Source organism: Thamnophis sirtalis, unplaced genomic scaffold (genome assembly GCF_051295495.1).
Source record: "Thamnophis sirtalis isolate CommonGarterSnake01/CBP01778 unplaced genomic scaffold, rThaSir2_p1.2 scaffold_18, whole genome shotgun sequence".
Taxonomy (NCBI): Eukaryota; Metazoa; Chordata; class Lepidosauria; order Squamata; family Natricidae; genus Thamnophis; species Thamnophis sirtalis.
In genome coordinates, this window is record NW_028261398.1 from 2386846 (window position 1) to 2403844 (window position 16999).

Sequence of the window (16999 nt, forward strand, 5' to 3'; positions counted from 1 at the left end):
AAAAGCAAAGAAAAAAGAAAAAAAAGAGGAGGGGGCACTGCTAAAGTCTACTGTTTTTATCCCATCTTTATTAGTAATTCAAGTAATACAGTGGTTCCCAAACTTGGCAACTTTAAGACTTGTGGACTTCAACTCCCAGAATTCTCCAGCCAGCAGAGCTATCTACTGGCTGGACTTACCTATCTACTTACCTATCTACCTACTCTTATCTACCATCTCTAAAACCTCTCTACCACCTATCTATCCATCCTCTATCCATCCATTCACTATCTATCATTATCTATCTATCTATCTATCTATCTATCTATCTATCTATCTATCTATCTTCTCTATCTATCTATCTATCCATCCTCTATCCATCCAGGAGCCAAGGTGGCGCAGTGGTTAAAAAGCAGCACTGCAGGCTACTGCTAGATCAGCAGGTCAGCGGTTCAAATCTCACCGGCTCAGGGTTGACTCAGCCTTCCATCCTTCCGAGGTGGGTAAAATGAGGACCCAGATTGTTGGGGGCAATATGCTGACTCTCTGTAAACCGCTTAGAGAGGCCTGAAAGGCCTATGAAGCGGTATATAAGTCTACTGCTATTGCTATTGCTATTGCTATCCACCCACTATCTATCATCTATCTATCTATCTATCTATCTATCTATCTATCTATCTATCTATCTATCTATCCTCTATCTATCCATCCATCCATTATCTATCCATCCACTATCTACATCCATCCACCCATTATCTATCTGTCTATCCACCAATTATCTATCTATCATCCATCCATCTCCTATCTACTCTTATGTATCATCTCTAACACCTCTCTCTCTCTCTCTGTTATCTATGATTTACCATCTATGTCAGTGTTTCTCAACCTTGGCTACTTGAAGATGTCTGGACTTCAACTCCCAGAATTCCCCAGCCAGCGAATTCTTTGTGACTGGACACACAAGGCATTTGCCTCTGCTGCATAAGAAACGCATTCATCAAGAATCACAAGATGCAACACTTGGTGATAGTCATAGGATACTAAATAAGCAATCAAAACCATTCTAGGAAACCAAATAAAACAATCTAGAGCAGTGTTTCTCAACCTTGGCTACTTGAAGATGTCCGGACTTCAACTCCCAGAATTCCCCAGCCAGCATTCGCTGGCTGGGGAATTCTGGGAGTTGAAGTCCAGACATCTTCAAGTTGCCAAGGTTGAGAAACACTGATCTATGTATTAGTTATCTGTTTACCAAATCTATCAACCTGGCTACCTTCCTTAACTATCTATCACTATCATCTTTTTATCTCTCAGATTATCGATGGAATCTATCCTCCGTCTGTCTGTCCATCATCTATCCATCCATTTTCTTTCTATCCGGCCTGTCAGCCATCAGAACCTTTTCCCATCTTATGAACTTTATAAGTACCTGAAGGTGTAAATATACCGAATACTCCCCCTTTCCCCCCCGCCCACACAACAGCCCTGCGAGAGAGAGAGAGAGAGAGAGTCCCCGTTTGCCCCCTAGATCAAGGCCTTGTAGGCTTGTTCAACAGCTAGACCGGGCCGGGCTGGCTGGGCCTCATGGGAGTTGGAGTCCAAACCCTCCATAGGGCAACTGTTTGGGGTCGACGCTCTGCCCCGGGTCCCACATTCCGTCCCCCCAGGCCCATATCGCAGCCCCCCGGGCCTCACCGGGCGCCAGGGCGCAGAAGACGACCCCGCGAAGGAGCCACAGCCCCGCCGTCGCCGCCCTCATCCTCCGGCCGCTGCAAGGGGCCGCTTCCTCCTCCTCTTCAACAGCCGCCATCTTGCCGGCAACTTCCGCTTCCTCTCCGAGCAGGCTCTCTAGGGCGGCAGGCGGCTGTCTATGATCCCGGGCGGCGGTCCTTTCCGGTTACCGCGAGAAGAGCGTCGGCTTGACGTCTCCTTCCTCCTCCTTCCTCCAGGGGGCGCAGAACCGCGTCGCTCTTTCCCCTCTCGCTGATCCCTGGCCGGAAGCGGAAGTGGTGGAGTGGGTGCCGTCCCGGTTAGCGGTGACGTGGAGGCGGCGGCTGAGGAGGCGACGGGGCGCTGCGGAGATGCTCACCAAGTTCGAGACCAAATCGGCCCGCGTGAAAGGTAGGCCGAGCGCCCGTGGGGCGGCCTGAGCAGCGTTAGGACGGGAGCATCGAGGCTGAGGGCGGGGGTCTGGGCTGGCTTGGAAAACCGCTAGGGGGTCCCAATCAGGGCCCTGCGGGAGGGGGTCAACCCTGCTCCGGTGTCTTTGAAGCAGAAGACGCCGGTTGAGTTAGCACTCTCCTTTTATCTTTGGGTATGCCAGGGTTTGAAGATAAGTGGACTACAAGTCCCAGAATCCCCTAGCCTGCATGCCTTAAGATGGGTGGACTACAAGTCCCAGAATCCCCTAGCCTCCATGCCTTAGGTTGGGTGGACTACAAGTCCCAGAATCCCCTAGCCTCCATGCCTTAAGATGGGTGGACTACAAGTCCCAGAATTGCCTAGCCTCCATGCCTTAAGATGGGTGGACTACAAGTCCCAGAATCCCCTAGCCTCCATGCCTTAGGTTGGGTGGACTACAAGTCCCAGAATCCCCTAGCCTCCATGCCTTAGGTTGGGTGGACTACAAGTCCCAGAATCCCCTAGCCTGCATGCCTTAAGATGGGTGGACTACAAGTCCCAGAATCCCCTAGCCTTCATGCCTTAGGTTGGGTGGACTACAAGTCCCAGAATCCCCAAGCCTCCATGCCTTAGGTCAGTGATGGGCAACCTTTTTGGCGTGGTGTGTCAAAAATCGGCAAAAAATCGAGCATAACTCGCATTGTGTGTCACTTTGACAAAAACATAATTTTGCGCAATTTATAGTTGCTGCTAATGGCGCTCACAGTTCCCGTTGGCACTCCGCTGTTCCCTGCTGTGGTGCGGTCGTAACCGACAGTCCCAGGAGTAGACTCTCTGTGCCGGCCTGACTGGAGAGAGGCGCGCACTGTTCCTGCGCTCCTCTCCTGCAGGTCCTCCCTCGCCGCGCTGATGACGTGTGTGCGCACGGCACGCACGCCTTACCAGCAGCCCCTGCGCTCAGAAAGGGGCGGCGGCGATACAGTAAGTGAGTGTGGGCGGGGGAGATCACACGTCCCGCCCCCCCGTTCCTCCAGCACAGATTCTTTCATCCTCGGCGGCCGTGCAGGAGCCGAGGATGAATCGCATGATATCCTGTGCGTGTCACCCCAAATGGCTACGCGTGTCAGCACTGACACACGTGTCATAGGTTCGCCATCACTGCCTTAGGTTGTGTGAACTACAACTCCCAGAATCACCCAGGCAGCTGGCTGGGGGAATTCTGGGAGTTTCAGTGCCCCCATCTTTCAGGGCTTGAGAAACACTGGGTTATTCTGTTTAAATCCCCCCATTGCCCCACAGAAGGGCAGCTGCAACAAAGCCTCAAAATCCATCTAAAGGAGCTTTTACAGAGGACTGGAAACCTCTTTTAAGTTTCCTGCATAGAAAGATTTTGTGGGAGGAAGGTTTCGTAGTCAGGAGGCCCCATTCTTGGTTGAGTTTCCCAAGGCCAAAATGTTGCTTTTGGGCCATATTGATTGAATAAATGTGCAGCATGGTAAAACCTTTATTTTTCTCAATGTCTATTGCCTCTGATGGGGCAGCTTACGATGGCAAAACTGTACAACCTTAAGGCAGTTAAAAACATGAAAGCAATAAAGTGTTCCTGCTTCCCCAGGTGTCAAAGCAGATTCAGAGTTACGGGGGTTGGGGCATCAAATGTATCTGCTACAAAGAGTATACTTTGACTAAGGAAATTGGTGACAGCATAGCAAAGCCGAATCTATAGCAATAGCAGTTAGACTTATATCCCGCTTCATAGGGCTTTCAGCCCTCTCTAAGCGGTTTACAGAGTCAGCATATTGCCCCCAACAACAATCCGGGTCCTCATTTTACCCACCTCGGAAGGATGGAACGCTGGGTCAACCCTGAGCCGGTGAGATTTGAACCACCGAACTGCAGCTAACAGTCAGCTGAAGTAGCCTGCAGTGCTGCATTTAAACCACTGCGCCACCTCGGCTCTGAAGGTTCCTGCTCAAAGCCTTCACTTTTCCATTCCCCCCCCCCCCCCTTAGTTATCTGTCACTGTCCAATTACATCCAGGCAGATTGCTTTGGTAACCATCCCTGGCTTGGTGGGCATTCCATGACCTTGGAACTGCCAGTGGCTCTCACAGGATGGCACAATGAGTGATTTTGATTGCCAAGCCAAGCTTGGAGAGTTATAGAATTCTCATCGACTGGATTCACAAACTATACTGACCCGTGCCGTGGGAACTCAACCTCAGCCAAGACTCGTCACGGATTATAGGAAATGCCAGGGAAAAATTGAGCTACTAAACCAGTGTTTCTCAACCTTGGCCACTTGAAGATGTCCGGACTTCAACTCCCAGAATTCCCCAGCCAGCGAATAGATAGATAGAGATATATATATATAGAGAGAGAGAGAGATAGAAGGATGGATGGATAGATAGATAGATAGATAGAGAGATAGATAGAGAGAGAGAGAGAGAGAGAGATAGAAGGATGGATGGATGGATGGATAGATAGATAGATAGATAGATAGATAGATAGATAGATAGATAGATAGATAGATAATGATAGATAGATAGATAGATAGATAAATAGATAGATATAGCTAGGTAGGTAGGTTGGTAGGTAGGTAGATGATAGATAAATAGTTAGATAGATAGATAGATAGATAGATAGATAGATAGATAGATAGATAGATAGATAAATAGATAGATATAGCTAGGTAGGTAGGTTGGTAGGTAGGTAGATGATAGATAAATAGTTAGATAGATAGATAGATAGATAGATAGATAGATAGATAGATAGATAGATAGATAGATAGAGATAGGAAAGAGATGGAAGATAGGATAGATATAGATAGATAGATAGATAGATAGATAGAGAGAGAGAGAGAGATAGATAGATAGATAGATAGATAGATAGATAGATAGATGATAGTTAGATAGATGATAGATTGATAGGTAGGTAGGTAGATAGACAGACAGACAGACAGACAATTCTAACAGAAGAGAGCCTTCCTCCTCCTCCTCCTCATTTACCCACCCACCCCCAACCCCAGAGTACCTCAAGGACATGCTTCACCACAGCGTCCGTGGTGCCAAAAAGGTCCACGCCAGTGATGCCTCGAACCTCGGACTCCACAGCTCCGGGAGATAAATTCTTCTTCCTTAGACCTTGGGGCAGGAGAGGGAATTTGTGGGGCAGAGGAAGCAGAGACCACGTTAATAACTAAAGACAAAAGCAGCGAAGGACGGAAGGAAATGCCCATTTGCTTTCTGAGCCGGGCAGACAATGGAGAAAAGGCATCGCAGGCCGAGTGGCTCTAAGGAAGCTCTGTCTGGGGGGGAAAGGAGCCCTAAGCGGACTCGAGATTCACCAACTCCTGCGACCGGGAAAGGGAAGGCTCAAGTGAGGCTTCATCCCCTGGAGAATGAGGCTGGAAAGACGGATAAACGCGGCAGCTGATGGGCCTTGGATGCCAAGTGCAACGGAGCTTCCAGCCACATTTGGACATTGAGAGGAGGAGAGAAAAGGACGGGAAGAGTTGACTGTGGGGTGAAGGTATCAGAGAGGCACTTCCAACAAGGGATTCCCAGATCCAGGATCCACCTGGGAAGCGGATTCAAGGGAAGGGGGGAACCACAGAGATACCTGCTCCAGGAGAAATCAAGGCATCAAGTAACGCCGTTGGGTTGATGCGAGAGAACTGAGCAACGGATGGGAAATTTCTGAGGTTGCTACGCAAATCAAGAGGGAATGGAGACACGTACAGAATGAACCAGCTCTGGCATGTGGGGAGGGGGTGGGGGGGATGAACGAGGAGAGAGAGAGAGGGGAGAGAGAGAGAGAAAGAGGCAGACAGGAGGAGAACGGGAGGAAATTAGGCAGGCGTGGAGCTGTTAAGATGACCCTCTCCGGTGGTCAAGGGCAGTCTTTCTCAACCTTGGCCACTTGAAGATGTCCGGACTTCAACTCCCAGAAGTCCCCAGCCAGCGAATGCTGGCTGGGGAATTCTGGGAGTTGAAGTCCGGACATCTTCAAGTGGCCAAGGTTGAGAAACACTGTACTTAAACAGTTGGTTTGTTAGCTGGAAACAGCGGCAAGTTTCTTAACCTGGTGTTAAGAATTTGAATCCAAGTTGGAAAGGTAGATTCTTCTTCTCGTACCATATCCATCATCGGATGTTGGCGATCATGTTGGCCATCCTGTTTTTATCAACAGCCGCATGAAAAAGCATTGCTGAGTTTTGTCCAAACTGGTCCCTTCGATTTTGAAGCCATGACGTTCTTCTTCTACCTGGACCTCGTTTTCCTTCAATCTTTCCCTGGAGGATTAAGTGAAGGATACCATATTTTTCTGGGTGTCGCATCCCATGTCCAAAATATCCCAATTTTCCCTTTTTTTATGGTATTGATGATTTCCCTTGGCTTTCCCAGTCTGCATAGGTAGATTAGTATCTCCTTATGTATGTATAACTAAAAGGAGTGGTGTCCCATGGAAAACAAGGCGAGATTTTTAAGAAATCACTTTATAGACAGGTCAAAACATAAAGTCCAGAGTTGCGCAAGACCTCTCGCTGTCTGAACCTGTATTGGAATTTAGCATTTTTGCTTATTATTTCAAAGAACTAGAACAATGTTTCTCAACCTTGGCAACTTGAAGATGTCTGGACTTCAACTCCAAGAATTCCCCAGCCAGCGGATGCTGGCTGGGGAATTCTGGGAGTTGAAGTCCGGACATCTTCAAGTTGCCAAGGGTGAGAAACACTGAACTAGAATCATTCATCAAAGGTGCTGCTAGCTACTGAAAGCATTACTCAAAGAGACACCCTTCTCCTGCTCCCATTGTTCTCTCTTTTCATAGAAAAGTTGTCAAAAAACGTTTATCCTCGGTTAACGACCAGTGACCATTCAAAATTGCAATGGAACCCACCCCCCAAAAAGGTGCTTCTGACCCAGTCCTGATGTCCACGGTTTGCAGTGTTCCATAATTATGCTGTGTGATGTTTTTTGCTCCAAACTGGCATTTTCTTCCGGTTTCCCCCCAAAAAATGGCTCATTGCGAACAATGGGTTCACTTGGACACCGCGGTAAAGTCAACACTGCTGCAAAAAAATGTAATTAAAACGGGCCCAGTCTTGTGACTCATGTTACGACCATCCCACATTTCGGCTGGTGGGAAGGCTCCATTTCAATCCGAAGTCAAGGATTAGGATGGTTGTGCAGGTTTTCTGTGGAAAATAAGTTGACAGCAGCCGACTTCCAAGTAACAAATATTGTTTTTACCTCTGTTTTCAGGGCTGAGCTTCCACCCGAAGCGGCCTTGGATCCTCACGAGTTTGCACAATGGGGTGATCCAGCTGTGGGACTATCGGATGTGCACCCTCATTGACAAATTTGACGAACATGATGGTAAGTGCTGGGTCTACTGCGCGTGTGAGCCAGGCACACTGGCCTTTAAAAGGTGAGAGGCTGCCTTAAATTGGCCACGTAGCAAATACATTGCATGGGTTTTGCTATGGGTGACTTCCATTTCTTTTTTCAGTAACTCTTGTTGTTATTGAACATTCTCTCTCAGTTGGGTAGTGAAACGTCTGCAAGGAAACCACCAAGCTCAGAGAACACAAGGACTCCATAGTCCTCCTCCTCTTCCTCCTCTTCGTCCTCTAAAATCCCACTCCCATCACTGATCATACCCAGTTGGGCAATGAAACATCTGGAAGAAAACCACCCAGCTCAGAGAGCACCGAGGACCCCACAGTCCTTTTCTTCCTCCTCTTCCTCCTCCTCCTGCTGTCTGTCTGTCTGTCTCGCTCTCTCTCTCCACCCCCCCCCCCCAGTTCAGATAATATTACTTAGTTGGGTCATGAAATATCTGCAAGAAAGCAACCAAGCTCAGAGAGCACCAAAGACTCCGTAGTCGTCCTCCTCTTCCTCCTCCTCTTCTTCTTCTTTCTCTCCTCCTCCTCTCCTCCTCCTCTTCTTCCCCTCCTCCTCTTCCATCTCCTCCTCCTGTTCTTCTTTCCTCCTCCTCCTCTCCTCCTCCTCCTCCTCCTCCTCCTCTTCTTCTTCTTCTTCTTTCCTCCTCCTCCTCTCCTCCTCCTCCTCCTCTTCTTCTTCTTCTTCTTCTTCTTCTTCTTCCTCCTCCTCCTCCTCTTCTAAAATCCCACTCCCTTCCATCACTGATAATACCCAGTTGAGCAATGAAACATCTGGAAGAAAACCACCCAGCTCAGAGAGCACCAAGGACCCCACAGTCCTTTTCTTCCTCCTCCTCCTCCTGCTGTCTGTCTGTCTGTCTCTCTCTCTCCAACCACCACCACCCCCCCAGTTCAGATAATATTGCCTAGTTGGGTCATGAAATATCTGCAAGAAAGCAACCAAGTTCAGAGAACACCGAAGACTCCATGGTCATCCTCCTCTTCCTCTTCCTCCTCTAAAATCCCACTCCCTTCCATCACTGATAATACTCAGTTGGGCAGTGAAACATCTGGAAGAAAACCAGCCAGTTCAGAGAGCACCAAGGACCCCACAGTCCTTTTCTTCCTCCTCCTCTTCCTCCTCTTCTTCTCTCTCTCTCTCCCTCTCTCTCTATCTCTCATATTTATTTTTATTGCACAGTTTTTCTTTACATCTATTACATATTTAACAGATCTATTGAATTATTCATACGACTAGAATCAATATTTGATACATTCTATTTCCAAAAGTCCTAACCTTATGTTCATTTCCATTTCTTATTTCTATTGTCTATCCATTCATACCATTCTCCCATACCGCCTAGTATTCCAAGTCATCCTTTCCCTTTAACTCCAATGTGAGCGTGTCCATTTCTGCACAATCAAATATTTTTTGGATTACTAATCCCTCTGGCGGAATACTATCTTTCTTCCAATATTGCGCAAAATGAATCCTTGCCGCCGTTATTATGTGTAACATCTAGTACTTTGACTTTCTGTTGCATTTAGCCTTAATCTCTTTTTATATTTTAATTTAATCATTTGTAATCTAAGAAAGGAATGCAAGCCAGATTTCTGATGGATTGGAGCAGTGTATAAACATCGATAAATAAAAATACTTTAGTTTTTTGTTATTTTGGTATACCACTGACAACCAGAGTTGATCAAACCAGTGAAAAACCTAACTCCAGACCAGAGTTCTGTTTATAATAGATATTCTCCAGGATTTTGTTAAAAAAACCCAAGTTTTAATAGTTTTTCTAAATTCATTCATTAATGGAGGAAATTTATATGGCCATCTAATTCATAGTGACGCCAGGCAGATACAAAAGTAAAATCCCCAATACGAAACCTGATGAACCCAATGGACAAACATCACCTAATCGAGTTGTAGATTTCATTAAAGCGCCCTGGTGGCGCAGTGGTCAGAAGGTGGTACTACAGGCTATTTCTGCCGGCTGCCTGCAATTTGGCAGTTTGAATCTCACCAGGTTCCAGGTTGCCTCAGCCTTCCGTCCTTCTGAGGTGGATAAAATGAGGACCTGGATTGGGGGGGGGGGATAGGCTGACTCTATAAACCATTTAGAGGGGGCTGTAAAAGGCCTGTGAAGCGAGATAAAAGTCTTAAGTGCTAGCTAATCTGATTTTAAGAGGAACCTTAAATCCGGGTTCCATCTACTAGCCAATGCCACCTGGCTACTACCCGGGGGAGGGCCTTCTCTGTGGCGGCTCTGGCCCTTTGGAACGAGCTCCCCGCAGAGATTCGGACCCTCACCTCTCTCCAGGCCTTCCGAAAAGCCGTTAAAACCTGGCTGTGTCGGACAGTGTGCAGAAGGAATGGAGAATCCACCCTTGAGAATTAAAGTTAAATTGGGAAGCTTTATAAACCAAGAACAACTTTATTACTTCATCACTGACATTCAGAATCTAAAGGTGCCGAAATACTTTTGTTTGGACTTGCTTATGGAAACATTTGGTAAATTTATTCAACGAATGGCTACTGGACGGAGAAAACCTTGTGGCTGGAGGGACACAGGCTGAAGATGGGACAATAAAAACTAAAATTAGCTAGATCGAATTACTTTAATTGGTAATAGATATAGCTGAATAATGACTGATATGGATAGCAATATATATAATCTGGAACTGGCTGATAGACTGTTGAATACAATTGAAAACTAGTTAAACCTAATTGCTTTTCTGTGTAACAAATATTGTTGAATAATAATTGATATTGATAGCAATGTATATAATGTGGAGTTGACATGATAATTAACAATGGGATATGAGAAAATACTTTTAGATTACACATAAAGAGTATTAACTATAATAATTAGCACTATTAAAAAACTAAATAGAATCCATACAATCCAATGTTAATTAATACTGGGAAAATGTTATGATATATGATATAATTGAATATTATGGATGTTTAGCTAAAATAGAATCTAGATTGGATCACTTCAATTTGTAATAGATATAGCTGAACAATGATTGATATAGATAGCAATATATATAATTTGGAATTGCTTGATAGATTGATGAATATAACTGAAAATTAGCTAAATCTAATTGCTTTTTTGTGTAACAGATATTGCTGAATAATAATTGATATTAATAGTAATGTATATAATGTGGAGTCGATATGATAACTAACAATTGGATATGAGAAAATACCTTTAGGGTATACATAAAGAGTATTAACTATAATAATTAGCACTATTAAAAAATTAAATAAAATCCATATAATTAAATGTTAATCAATATTGGGAAAATGTTAGGATATATGATATAATTGAATATTATGGATGTCTAGTTAAAATAGAATATGAGGATTTGATGATAATAGAGGATTTTACAAATAAGTAAATGAACTGCCAGCATGTGTTATAGACTAATTCCTTAGCATAACTAAGGATGAAGGATGTTTAAATAATTATAATAATTGAAACCGGAGGTATAATGATGTTGATATGGCAAATATTCGAGTTAAGATATTTGAATTAATGGAAGTCAATTGAAGAGAAGCACCAGAATATGTTGTAACCAGTTGATATACTTCCTATTTTTTCATAATAGATACCTGTGTTTTGTTTTGTTTTTCTGATTGTTGTTTTTGTTTTTGTCTGTATTATCTGTAATTGATTGATATATTAAGAAAGATGTTGTACCAGCTTTAAACTAAAACTAAAAAAACATTTAATAAAAAAAAAAAAAAAAAACCTGGCTGTGTCGGCAGGCCTGGGTCGATGAGCTCCCGTCCCCTCTCGAATCGTGTGGCTGTTGGTTGTTTTAAATGCCCTGTACTTTTTGTTGTAGTCCTTGTGTTTCCCTTCCCCTCCTTTGGGTTTGTGCGCCACCCTGAGTCCCCCCAGGAATAGGGCGGCATATAAATAAAACGAACCTTGAACCTTTTGTAAGCTATTTTAAAGATGTAGGCTGCTCTTTCGGCCCCATAAATGATCCCCTCCCCAGGAGAGGGAGCCGATATCGGCTTGCTTTGCTGGATCTTACTGGACAGGATCACACCTGGTCCAAAATGGATTCTGCCGAACTGGAGAAACAAAATCCTGTAGGCAGAGAAGATCCTCTGACGGATGAGTTTCGTTCTTCTTTATTGACTCATTCAGCGGAGAGAAGGAGTGAGCGAGAGTACGCCAGAAGAAAAGAGAAACCACCATCACAAGGGGGGAAATATGACTATTGTAAGATTGAGCTAAGCAATTTTTCTCTTGATGGAGAAAGCAGTGAAAAAGCTTGATCGCTTCCCTTGATTTCTCGGTGACTCTGAATATTGTATGTTTTGCCTTCTAGGACCTGTCAGGGGGATTGATTTCCACAAGCAGCAGCCGCTTTTTGTCTCTGGAGGGGATGACTATAAAATCAAGGTAATGTTAGGTGGGGGGGGGGGCATTTGTTGGGCTTCACGAGGGGATGGAGAATCCTTTTAAAATCATTTAAACACACAGAGTCTATCTGCGTTCTTTCCAATCATCCAATCCGTGTGATTCTACCATTAATACACGTGCTTACATTAAAATATATTCTTTCATTATCTAATCACCCATTGTTTAATTTTTCACTTCTAATCATAATATTTTTATACTTTTTTGTGTAGAATATTTCTTGAGGGACCGCGTGGAATCATGCAAGATCTATAATTAATTACCGTATTTTTTTGAGTATAAGATCTCCCCCCCCCCAAAAAAGAGGATGAAAATCTAGGTGCATCTTATACACTGAATACAGCATTTTTGGCCTCCCAAAACCCTTCTCCCTTCACAAAAATGGACGTGCAGAGGGTTTGGGAGGCTTGCAAAGTGCTTCTGGGGGGGCTGGGAAGTTTTGCCTTCCCCCCCCCCCCCAGCCCCCAGGAGCACATTGCAGGCCTCTCAAACTCTCTGCATGGCCTGTTTTTCACAAAAAAATGAGGCGTACAGAGGGTTTGGTAGGTTTGCAGAGTGCAAAAACTTTTTTTTAAATTTACCTCTTCAAAATCTTGGTTCCACCACAAAACCATGCCCGACTAAACCGCGCCCGACTAAACCACGTCGCTGACGTCATCAACAGGGCGACAACAGCGCGGAGACAGAAGCACGCTGCAAACCCTAAACCTAAAATTAACCCCTAAACCTAACCCCCCCTAAACCTAATCCTAACCCTAAACCTAACCCTTAACCTAACCCTAAACCTAATCCTAACCCTTAACCTAAACCTAACCCTTAACCTAACCCTAAAGCTAACCCTAAACCTAATCCTAACCCTAAACCTAACCCTTAACCTAACCCTAAAGCTAACCCTAAACCTAACCCTTACCTTAACTTGAATCGGCTTGCTTTCAAAGCGCTATTTAAAGCGCCCTTCTTTCTCCGCGCTCGCTGTTGTCGCCCTGTTGATGACGTCAGCGACGCGGTTTAATCGGGCGCGGCTTAGTCAAGCGCGGTTTTGACGGGTCACGCAAAATCTTATACTCTGGGTGCATCTCACAGTCTGAAAAATACGGTAAACGATGAAGAAAGGCCAACCTAGGATTCACTTCTCTGCTTTTCTCCTCAAGGTCTGGAATTACAAACTGCGCCGCTGTCTCTTCACGCTGCTGGGCCACCTGGACTACATCCGCACCACTTTCTTCCACCACGTGAGTCCAGCCGAGGCTGCAGTCCTGCTTGTGCCCTGTTCTGCCCCCGAGCTGAGCCTTTGCCACCGCTGGGAACGCTTCCTCCGCATTTCAGAAACCCTTAAGAGTCCGGGAGGCTCCCTCGCTGCCCCCCTGCACAAGGCTCCCCTCTGCCTGCTGTCTTGCAAGGGTGAACTCCTCCCGCTTTGGCTCCGGGCGGCCGAACCAGTAGGGACGGTTGTTGTCGGTTTGGCGAATGGGCCGCGGAAGCTTTTTTCCCTGCTTTTTAAAGCCTTTTTAAATGCATTTAAAATGCTTTAAAAAGCTTTAAAAATGATAATAATGTACACATATATATCTTAGATTGATATAATACGAGATTCTATATCAATTGTAAGTGAGGACTATGGAGAGGATGCACACGCTGGTTGTAACTGGAAGATGTCTTTTTATGTTTTATGTCTTGTTTTGTAAGTTTGTTTTTAAAATATTTCAATTTCAATTTAATAAAATTTGTATGCCGCCCACTCCCTTGGGACTCTGGGCGGCTTACAGGCGAGATAAAAAAAGCATTTAAAAATTTAAGATAAAAGATACAATTATTAAAATTACACACCATCCATTCTGTCTAAGTGGGGCTGGATATTGATAAAATAAAAACTCTTTTAATAATAATTTTAAAAAAGTTTCCAACAATCGCACGGCTAAACAGCTGAGCTGCGTATATGTGTGTGTGTGTGTGTGTGTGTGTTGTATTTGTGCTGATAAATAAATAAAGGGAGACTAGTATAGATCTATTTCAAGCTATTTAGCTCTCATCAGCCAGCCATACCCTTACTGGGAATCGAACATGGGCTGTATTACATATTAGGCAGTTATATTAGCCACTAAGCCACAGGCTCCCTTCCTTTATCAGCTAAGCCAGGGAAATAGGTATGTATTGTGTCACAACCCCTAGTATGCCCAAATATATATATACATACATACACACACACACACACACATACACGCACACACAAAGACACATATACACACACATAGAAGAAAAGCCATTGGCCATGCCCACCAGGTCAGATGACACCCCCACCAAGCCACGCCCACAGAACCGGAGGGGTGTGTGTGCGTGGAATAGATCTCACCACTGCTGCCTTGTGCCTCTTCTTTCTAGGAATATCCCTGGATCCTCAGTGCATCCGATGACCAGACCATCCGGGTGTGGAATTGGCAGTCCAGAACCTGCGTTTGGTAACCTTCACCCCCCCCTCCCTCCCCCAAGTGATTTTAGAATGAAAATGGTTTCTGTTTCGTTTCTCTTGCGCCCCCCCCCCCCCCCCTCCGGCTGTTGTTGGTCACAGCCTAAGAGATCCTAAACAGAAAGCTTGTGTTTGGGCTGCAGCTGAGGAGGCTGGGAGTGTGTTAATACCACTTTATTTTTATTTTCATTTTTATTTCGTTCTCTTACATACCATTTTAAGTATACATTCACCTAACTATTTTTTTTCTTTATATTTATCATACATTTGTTATTCCATTTTATAGGTTATAATATACATATACAGTTTGGGTTGCTTTGTTTATCATCCCTTCCTCATGTTGTAACACAACCTTATTTTCCCTTTCTTCTCTCCCTCCCTCCCTCCTCTACTTTCCTCCTTCCCCCTTTCCCTTCCTTATTCCCTTTCTCCTACTCCTACTCTTCCTCTTCCCCTACTTACTCTCTCGCCTTCTCTTCCTCCATTCCATCCTCCTCTCCTTACCTCTTTCTTCTTTCCCCCGTCTTCCTTTCATTGTCTCCTCCTCTCTCTCTTTCTTTTTTCCCTCCCTCCCTTCTCTACTTTCCTCCTTCCTCTTCTCCTTTCCTTTCTTTCTTCCTTTACCTTTCTCCTACTCTTCCCCTACTTACTCTCTCTCCTTCTCTTCTTCCATTCCATCCTCCTCTCCTTACCTCTTTCTTCTTTCCCCTGTCTTCCTTTCATTGTCTCCTCCTCTCTCTCTTTCTTTTTTCCCTCCCTCCCTTCTCTACTTTCCTCCTCTCCTTTCCCTTCCTTTCTTTCTTCCCTTACCTTTCTCCTACTCTTCCCCTACTTACTCTCTCTCCTTCTCTTCCTCCATTCCATCCTCCTCTCCTTACCTCTTTCTTCTTTCCCCTGTCTTCCTTTCATTGTCTCCTCCTCTCTCTCTTTCTTTTTTCCCTCCCTCCCTTCTCTACTTTCCTCCTTCCTCTTCTCCTTTCCTTTCTTTCTTCCCTTACCTTTCTCCTACTCTTCCTCTTCCCCTACTTACTCTCTCTCCTTCTCTTTCTCCATTCCATCCTCATCTCCTTACCTCTTTCTTCTTTCCCCCATCTTCCTTTCATTCTCTCCTCCTCTCTCTCTTGTCTATTATTGTAGGTGTCTCTTTCGGGTCTCAGTTTATGTTTCCTTGGGATGGTTGTTAATGCCACTTTATAAGGCCTTGGTAAGGCCACACTTGGAATATGGCATTCAGTTTTGGTCACCACGATGTAGAAAAGATGTGGAGACTCTAGAAAGAGTGCAGAGAAGAGCAAGAAAGAGGATTAGGGGACTGGAGGGTAAAACATGGAGAACGGTTACAGGAACTGGGTATGTCTAGTTCAGTGTTTCTCATCCTTGGGAACTTGAAGATGTTCGGACTTCAACTCCCAGAATTCCCCAGCCAGCATTCGGAATTCTGGGAGTTGAAGTCCAGACATCTTCAACTTGCCAAGGTTGAGAAACACTGCCTTAACCTCAATTCTTCGCTTAACAATGGTGACAAGAAATAAAAAAGGTTGTACAGTCCAGCGTGACTCACTTAACAACCGCTTTGCTTAGCACCAGAAATTCTGCCCCCAATTGTGCTCCTGCCGAGGAGCAACTGCAGCTTTTCCCAATGTCGGCTATAAAAGCAAGAGACTTCGGTGGTTTCATGCACCGAGCAGGTTTGAGTATCTGTGGAGAGGAGAGATTTATGGCCCAGGCTTGGTAATTGATTGGCTGACAACACACCTCCATTAAGTCAGTCGAGGCACTGTAATTGGTCAGAATTACAGCCATTACAGATGAACAGAGTTGGAAGGGACCTTGGAGGTCATCTATTCCAACCCTGCTCCCATGCATGAGACCCAACACCATTTCTGACAGAGGGCAGTTGAATCTCTTCTTGAAAGCCTCCAGTGATGAAACTCCCACAACCTCCGAAGGCAACTTCTGTTCCATGGGTTGATTGATCTCCCTGTCAGGAAATTCCTCCTTATTTCCAGGTTGAATCTCTCCTTCCATCCATTCTTCCTTCTCTGGACCTTCAGGGGTTTTGGAGAATAGCCTGACCCCCTTCCTCCCCTCTGTGGCAGCCCCTCAACTATTGGAAGATGCTCTCCTGCCTCCCCTGGTCTTTCTCTTCCCTAGACCAGCCAGGCCCAGTTCCTGCAATCATTCATTGTTATGTTTTACCCTCCGGTCCCCCCATCATCCTGGTTGCTCTTCTCTGCCCTCTTTCCAGGGTCTCAACCTCTTTTTTATAGCATGGGGACCAAAACTGGATAAATCATGGCAGACATTAAACAAGTCGCCGCCTAATAGCACTTCATTTTACAACCCTTTTTGTAGTAGTGGTTTGTTAAGCAAACACCAAGAGCAAATTGCCAAACTCCCAAAATGCAGTCCCATCACTGCCTGGGAGGTGGGAGCCAGGGGGAGGGGAGTAGAGCCATTGTAACTCTGGGACCTGCCGTAAGTAGCTGTAGGGATAATCCGTCATAACGTTGACCGACTGCTTAGCAACCAGTCAGTGAATGAGGACTTCCTCTCCCACCATAGCTTTCCCAACACACCTTTCCAGTGTTCAGAGTCTTGC

General features: G+C 45.2%; 2 protein-coding genes across 2 annotated transcripts in view; one reads left to right on the forward strand and one right to left on the reverse strand.

Annotated features, from left to right (window-relative positions):
- Positions 1 to 1807, reverse strand: part of NCSTN (nicastrin) — a 39982-nt gene extending 38175 nt beyond the window's left edge. Inside the window, 1 exon segment of the mRNA XM_087702939.1 lies at positions 1675 to 1807. Coding sequence (XP_087559065.1) covers positions 1675 to 1789 — 115 coding nt within the window. The 5' untranslated portion in view covers positions 1790 to 1807.
- A 178-nt stretch (positions 1808 to 1985) lies between these two features.
- The window catches only part of COPA (coat protein complex I subunit alpha), a 68099-nt gene continuing 53085 nt past the window's right edge, over positions 1986 to 16999 (forward strand). The window contains exons 1-5 of the mRNA XM_087703000.1: positions 1986 to 2100; positions 7367 to 7480; positions 11842 to 11915; positions 13085 to 13165; positions 14313 to 14389. Coding sequence (XP_087559126.1) covers positions 2061 to 2100; positions 7367 to 7480; positions 11842 to 11915; positions 13085 to 13165; positions 14313 to 14389 — 386 coding nt within the window. The 5' untranslated portion in view covers positions 1986 to 2060. The remainder of the gene's footprint in view (positions 2101 to 7366; positions 7481 to 11841; positions 11916 to 13084; positions 13166 to 14312; positions 14390 to 16999) is intronic.